At 41.6% G+C, this 7,874-nt stretch overlaps 1 protein-coding gene across 2 annotated transcripts; it reads right to left on the reverse strand.

Moving 5' to 3' along the window:
- Nucleotides 1–570: 570 nt before the first annotated feature.
- On the reverse strand, nucleotides 571–7,451 carry LOC112158830 (IKBKB interacting protein). 2 transcript variants are annotated; one of them, XM_024292449.1, is made up of 4 exons: nucleotides 7,093–7,451; nucleotides 6,904–7,021; nucleotides 2,969–3,190; nucleotides 571–1,212 (listed from the first exon to the last, which is right to left on the reverse strand). In XM_024292449.1, exons 1-4 carry the CDS (start codon nucleotides 7,296–7,298, stop codon nucleotides 637–639), a joined length of 1,122 nt encoding a protein of 373 aa, XP_024148217.1. In that variant the 5' UTR covers nucleotides 7,299–7,451; the 3' UTR covers nucleotides 571–636. The 2 variants fall into 2 exon arrangements, with proteins under 2 accessions (XP_024148217.1, XP_024148207.1); XM_024292439.2 differs by lacking the exons at nucleotides 571–1,212; nucleotides 2,969–3,190 and adding an exon at nucleotides 3,306–4,436 and having other exon boundaries at nucleotides 7,093–7,396.
- Between the last annotated feature and the right edge of the window lie 423 nt (nucleotides 7,452–7,874).

A 7,874-nucleotide genomic window follows, 5' to 3' on the forward strand; every position in this document is an offset into this window, starting at 1 on the left:
TTCAAAATTTTCATTTTTTCTTTCAAATTTTCAAAAAAATTTTTTCACTTTTTTTCAAATTTACAATGTCTTGTATTGTATAATAAAAGTCAGAATGAGCAGTGACATTAGGGCTGCCACGATTAGTTGACTAATCGACTATTAAAATAGTCCACGACTAATTTAATAGTCGATTAGTTGTTAGTTTATATTGTATGGAGTCAGAGTGCATAGTCTAAAATTATAAAAGGGTTATGCTATTTGGATTATTTTGGCATTTATTAAGGTTTTTAAGGCTATTTTGGAGTTTAGCTAATATTTCCGTTACATGCTAGCTCCTTTGGCTAGTTTAAGCTTTTTTGCTTTTTTTAGTTTCCTTTAGAAATTAGCTGATATTGTATATATATATATATATATATATATAAATATATATATATACAGTTTACGTATAAAATATTTAGTATTAGATAATATTAACTTCCTGTTGTAACATTAAAGTCTCCCCAACACAGTCTGTCTCTTTCGTTTTCTTCTTGTGTTGTTTTGTGTCACTACCCCACCTACTGGTATGGAGTAAGAATGTGTGTTTAGTTGTTTGCATGAGTCAGAAGTTCATCTTTTATTGCATTTAATCTGAACAAACGAAAACACACAACATCAAAAGCTTTTCGTTTTCTTGTGTATATCTCCAATATCGGACATATCGGATATTTGATTGACCTGCTTTGCTGTGAGGCTTAGATCTCCTCCCACTGCTGTCAGGTTTGACAAAGTCTGCCGAAGCTCTGTGATGTCCTGCTCTCTTTTCAGAAGATCTTCCGCCAATCGCCCGATTCGAAGAGTTAGATCCACCAGCTGAGGCTCGAACGCCCCAAAGTCTCTTTTAATCGTAGCCACCTTTGGTTTCAGGTCCCCCGCGAACGTCACTGTTCTGATGAGGCGGGCCCGACCGCTCTCCAGCTCCCTCAGGCGCTCGGATAGCTGCGCGTCGGCGGCGGTGAGCTCCGGGACGCGCTTGCGGAGCTTCTCAATGGCCTGAGAGTTGCGCTCGCTGGCAGATCGGAGGCTGGAGATTCGGTCGATGCTGCTGGCCAGCACGTCTCCGATGCGTTTGACCATGCTGTGCTCCACCTGAGTGCTCTTGCTCTCCAGATCCCCCACTTTAGTCAGCAGAGACTCCAACTCGGACTGAAGGCCATCCATCCTGCGAACGTCCGTCCTGACTGACGATACCTTGAGAAGGGACAAATACAAAAAAAAAAAAAAAAAATTTACAACTCTAGAGAAGCTTCCACAACTTTCGTACGAATGTATGAAGAAAGACAAAAAAATCTGTATGTATTTTCCAAACTTTTAAAGGGGCTATACCATGCTTTTCTTAAGTCAGAGTAAACTAAATATATATATATGATCATTTATTACCTTTGGCACACTAAAGAAGAAATTATTTATAAAATGAATTATTTACGTGAGTTTTTTCTAACCAAAGACCGACGCCTCAATCTTTGAGGCTCCGCCTTTCGCTGGTTGTGGATGCCGCCCATTTCATGATGTCATCCTAGAGCCGGACTCGGCATCGTGTCTGCGTTTGGCGCTCGAAAACGTACAAAATCCAAACTTTTGCAAAGATGGATGTGCGTACCGTCTATAGTAGCCCCGGCAATCGCAACCCTGGTTGTAGCAATACCCAGAGCTAACGGCTGAGCGTCGCAAGCTGAGCATCGAAACCAGCGGCTAAGCACCGCTAGCTGAGTAAAAAAGCGAGTGGCTGAGCATTTTTTTAATTTAACCTTTATTTTACCAGGTGGAAAACCCATTGAGATCAGGATCTCTTTTTCACAGGTGACCTGGTTTCCCAGCTAGCATCACTAGCTGAACAGCAAAGCTGCTAAATACTGCTAGCTGAGCAGCAAAGCTAGCGGCTGAACAGTAACGCTAGCAGCTGAACACTGCTAGCTGAGTGGCAAAGCTAGCAGCTGGTTACAGTTAGCTGAGTGGCAAAACTAGTGGTCGAGCATTGCTAGCTGAGCAGCAAAGCTAGTGGCTGAGCGGCAATGCTAGCAGCTGAATACCGCTAGATGAGCGGCAAAGGTAGAGGCTGAATGGCAAGCTAGCAGCTGAGTACTGTTAGCTGAAGAGCAAAGCTAGGAGCTGGGTACCGTTAGCTGAGCGGCAAAGCTAGAGCCTGAACATTGGTAGCTGAGCAGCAAAGCGCTGCTAGCTGAGCGGTGAAACTTGTGGCGGAACACTGCTAGCTGAGCGGCAAAACTAGCGGCTGAACATCACTAGTTGAACGGCAATGCTAGCAGCTGAACACTGCTAGCTGAACGGCAAAAGTAAAGGCTGAGTTGGCAGCTGAGTAGCGTCTGCTGAAGAGCAAAGCTAGCAGCTGGGTACCGTTAGCTGAGCAGCAAAGCTAGTGCCTGAACATTGCTAGCTGAGCAGCAAAGCACTGCTAGCTGAGCGGTGAAACTTGTGGTTGAACACCGGTAGCTGAATGGCAAAACTAGCACTGAATATCGCTAGTTGAGCGGTGAAGCCAGCGGTTGAGCACTGCTTGCAGAGCGGCAAAGCTAGTGCTTAAGCACCACTAGCTGAGTGGCAAAACTAGCGGCTGAACACTGCTAGCTGAGTGGCAAAACTAGCAGGTGAACATCGCTAGTTGGGCGGTGAAGCCAGCGGCTGAGTACTGCTAGCGGAGCGGCAAAGCTAGTGGCTAAGCACAGCTAGTTGAGTGACTAAGCAGCTAGCTCACAAAGAAGTTGGCGTTAGCCTGAGGGGCGGTTCTGGTAGCGCAGACTCCTCCTAAAAGGGGCTGTTCCTCACTATGTGACATCAGGTCGAGAGAACCTGCTCTTCTGTTTTCGTGGGTTTGGAGGGGCTGGTGCATAGAGTGCTTTGAGGAATGAACATTATAATACACCTAAAAGCTCAAAAAGTTGATTTTCATGCTATAGGCCCCTTAAATAAAAGTTCTTAGGAACTGAACCTTGTTGACGAAGTCCTTTGTGATGGCTGAGGTCCGAGCCTCAATTTGCTCCACAGCGCCCCGCAGTGACGTCATGCTGCTCTGAAGCTGCGCTCGCTTCTCGGACAGACCGGACGCCCACTCCTTCAGACGTCTCACGTCCTGCTCCAGACCCAGCAGCTGAGGCCGCAGCGCCCCCTGCTGACCTTCAAGACCCGCCAGCATTCCCTCGACACTCACACACTGAAACCAGACATAAAAAACACTTCTGAAGTTATCAAACTTTTAACAAGTTTATGTTTTACCCGATTAAATAATCTGGCAATAAAAAAGACGGAGCCAGAAAACCAAGTTAAGGTGATTTTTTCTCTTTATTTTAATCTAAAAAACAAATAAACATGGATTCAAATAAAAATGAATTCATCAAAATAACCTGAAAAACATGATTTTTTTTGCATCTGCATCATATTTTAGACATTTTTTTAAATTAAAATTCTTGTAAAAAAGAATCAGTGCAAAAACGAACTAAGTTTTTCTGAGTTACAAATTAAAGAAAAAACATTTTTTAATACTTTTATATAAGAGCAACTGAAAATATTTAATCAGAAGGGGGTTCGGTCGTTTGCTTTAAGTCTTCTTCCTGCCACTCCTCCTCTTCATCCTCCCATTCTTCTACATCTAATGTCTCAGAACTCCCTCGACTCTCAGCCCTACTTTCTCTCAGCACCGTGGTGAGTTCACGGACAGCCTCTTTGATAACAGACAGCTCATTTTTCATCTTCAGAATGCTGTTCTGAGCGTGCAGCGAGTCCAGCTCTTGTCGGATCTGCAGGATTTCATTCAGAGCTTTCAGCATGCTGTCCTCGGCCCCGAACACCTGCAGGGTCACTTCTTCCAGCCTCTTCTCGGCTCCGCTCAGATCCCCGCTCAGCTTCAGGATGGAGCGCACAGCCTCTTCTACCTGCGGCAGGTGTTTTTCACACTCCTGCGCCCGCGGGATGTGCTCCTCCAGCTGTGAGCTGAGCTCAGCCTCCCTCTTGGTCAGACTGAGGATCTGCTCCTCCAGTTTGTGAACCTGCTTGGTGTTCCAGTCCAGCTGAGCTTGCGCTCGGTTGACGTCCTCCTCCTCGGTGCGCTCCAGAGCGCGGCTGTTCCTCTTCGTGCTGTCTTCCAGCTCCTTCAGCTTTTCTGACAGCAACCGGGCTCTCCGCTCAGCCTCGTTCACCCGCTCGGTCGCCGCGGCGTGGGACTCCCGCGACTCGGCTTTGAGGGCGGACAGGTCGGAGGTGACGGCAGCCAGCTTCTCCTGCCAGGTCTCCGTCACGTTGAGGAAGTGGGCGTTGACGGCTTGCAGGTCTCGGGAGGCGGAGTTTTTGTCCGCCTGCATGGCCATGACAGTGGCGTGGAGTCCGGCGATGTCCTGTTGAAGTCTGGTTGCCATGGAGACGGTGGACAGGGCATCGTGAAGGTCATCTTCGGAGGCAGCAAGCTGCAGCCATAACACAAAACAGGAGGGCCGTTTCAGGAGCTCAAAAAGCGTGAATTTAAGTCTTTATATATAATTTGTTTTTATGTAAAACAACTCATAAATCTATAATTTTGCCTAAAATACAAATGTATTTCAATTTAATTGATTTATTTAAGTTTATATAAATAGTAAATGTATTAAATTTAATAATTTCTTATTTTTAACTATTTACATTTCATATTAAAAAGAACCAGAAAGCTCACACAGCTGGAAGAATTAACCCTTTAATGAAAATTGAGTTTTTTACATGTATTTTTCAGAGTATACCAGTAAATTAGCCTTTTTTTGCACTTTTTTTTCCAGCAGTGCGATTTATATTTAGGTGAAACTTAAATTTGATTTCTTTTTTTTTTTTTTAAATAAATCAATAGCAACAACCGCTAGAGGGCGCTGTAGTTGTGTGTATCAATATGTGCTTCTGAAAACAAAACACAGAAGAAGAAGAAACTGCTCAATCTCAGGCTACGTACACACCATTAAAACAGCTACTTCCAATGACAAGTCCGTGTAGTTTGCGTTTTGGGTGTCTGCGTTTAAAATTCTCACGTTTACGTGTAGCTACGCAATGTCTACGACTACTCTCTATGTACAAAACACACGGTCAATAAACCAGAATCAATTTTGACAAATCAGGAACTCCGATTTGGTAGTGATGTATTGGTAAAAGAAGATGCCCATCCCTGCTTGTCAAGTGTGAACACCGTGGGCGAAACGCACTCTTGGCATGTTATTAAAGACGCGTCAACACGTGTGTGTTCGTAACGTAGCGTAGGGGCTACATAACGTTTTTCTTCACTGATGTGGGGCCGGAGTTAGCTTGTAGGCTAACAGAAAAAATGTTTTCTGATAGCAGTTCTCTTTGAGTTTGATGCTAACAGTGTTATCTGGTGGCAAAACAGACTTTTGCTAAAAGATAACACTGTTAGCAAAACACTGTTTTGCTAACAGTGTTAGCAAACAATCTCAAAGTCAGATTGGGGGGAAAAAAATTGTGTCTTTTATATTGTTCAGGCGTCAGGACCAAATGTACATGTGGGCTTGTATTTTTGGTATCCATATACAAATTTACAAATATACAAATTTAAAAAAAAATAAAGAATTTTTGCTATATTTTTGATAGCTTTTTGTTTATCTGCTGTGGTTTTTTGGGGGCTAATTTGGTGTTAAGCTACTTTATTAGCAACTAGTTAGCTTTTTTGGGCTAATTTGGTGTTAAGGTAATATATTAGCAACTCGTTAGCTTTTTGGGGGGCTAATTTGGCATCCAATGAGCTTTTTTTGGGGGGGCCAATTTAGAGTTAAGCTTATATATTGGCAACTTATTGGCTTTTTGGCCAGTTTGGCATCCACTGAGCTTTTTGGGGCTTATTTGGTGTTACGCTAATATATTAGCAACTTTTTAGCTTTATTGTCAAATTTGGCATCCACTGAGCTTTTTGGGGCTAATTTGGTGTTAAGATAACATATTAGCAACTTGTTAGCTTTATTGTCAAATTTGGCATCCACTGAGCTTTTTTTTTTGTGTGGCTAATTTGGTATTTCACTAATACGTTAGCAATATGTTTGCTTTTTTGGCTAATTTGGCATCTACTGAGGTGTTTTGCGCTAATTTGGGGTTGAGCTAACATTTTAGCCAAGTGCTAGCTTAGTTGATATCGACTGAAATTTCTTGGGGCTAATTTGGAGTCCAGCTAATTTATAAGGTAAGCTAAGTTCTGGGTTAAGCTAAAATTGTTTTAGCAATTTCCCAAATTCTCAAAACATATTCAGGGACCACATTCAACAGAAAACATTCACTAGCATTATTACAGGTAATGCTAATTTTCTAATTCCTCTTCTGTTTCATAAAGCTTAAAAAGCATCGTGTTATGGTAGTGAACGTGCTTATATTCAGTCTATTATTGTTATTAGGATTTGATTTTCAAAATAAAATGTTATTTTTGTTCCCTCAATTTTTTTAGTATGTTTTTTTCCCCCTTTTTTGCCTCTTGCGACTTCTAGTCGGGAGCAACTTATGGACCGAAAAAATATGTTTTTTCTTTATTCTAATTGTTGTGAAACAGGAGCAGATAAAAAAGCAGTTTTGAAAAAGATCGTCTTTTTGCCGTAAAAATTTTGCTGGGCGGATCAGTGTATGTCGACACTCGATATTGATATTAATTCGTATCGATATCCGATATACATTCGTACATTTCTGTGTCTCAGAACTGCACAAATTGATATTCCCAAATTAATATTGCTCGTCAATTTTTTTTGCACCGCTAATGTTAGCTTGGGGGTGTAAGCTAGCATGAGAGCATGTAAACAGAGAGCTCAGAAAAGGCCCCGCCCACCACTCAGATGTGAATTTCTAATTATTTTGCAGAAACTATCTTTAAAAAAAAGTTTTCGTTTTTTCGTGGTTAAAAACTTCACATTTATATTTTACCTTTTCAGAAACTTTGATGATCTCCTCCTCCATGGTCAAGAGGCTGGACGTTTTCTCATGAAGAAACTTGAACTTTTCTTCCATTTGAGAAAACCTCTCATTCTGCTGCAGCACCACCCTAAAGCCAAAGAGAAAACATCCTCAAATAAATGTAAAAATAAGTCATAGAAACGTATTTAACGGACTTACCAGCTCAAAGCCCCGCAGACTGCAAACAGGAAAGCGCAAATGAAACTTTTAATATCGCGAGCAGCCGAGGAGCTTTTCTTTGGTCTGGAGTTGAGGACTTCCTCCGTCTTCACAGCTTCATGTTTGCAGGTCGTGGACGAAGCTTCCGTCAGTTCAGAAGCGCCTTGTTTCTTCGCCTTTTTTCTCTGCTTCACGTCAGTAGACATCTTTAATTTGGATTTTCCGACACTCGATTTCGCCTTTGAACTAATCTCAGGTGACCAACAAAAGGGAGAAAAAAAGCGAACTATCCCCGATGTGTTTGTTTAAAGTCGATATTTTGGCACAAACACGAATTCATAATGTTTTAACAAATAAATTAGAGGTTCAACTTGACTACCGTTACAACAACTTGAGCTGTATTCCAGTTCTCCACTAAAAAAAAAAAAAATGTTGCCTTCAAGTGCTGGAATAATAGTTCGGTTGCTAATTTAACGTATTGATTTAACTTAATTCCTTTTTTATAAAGCCCCAAATATTATATATTATTCAACACATATTATTATTCAACAAATATTATATAAACTTTTATCACATTCATCTAAAATTATATTTTAAAAATGTTGAAGTTCATCTAAATTCCGACCTTTCACGGTGAACCATGAACGCATCTCCCAGCCACGTTGGCGGCTGCCAGGATTTGCCCTAAATTAGACGTGCTCATTTAAATCTTGTATTTTACTAAAAACAGTGGTTAGAAAATGACTTTATGTGCAATTTGGCTTAAATATATTGGAATAATA

The sequence above is a fragment of the Oryzias melastigma genome, linkage group LG23 (assembly GCF_002922805.2).
Source record: "Oryzias melastigma strain HK-1 linkage group LG23, ASM292280v2, whole genome shotgun sequence".
NCBI lineage: Eukaryota > Metazoa > Chordata > Actinopteri > Beloniformes > Adrianichthyidae > Oryzias > Oryzias melastigma.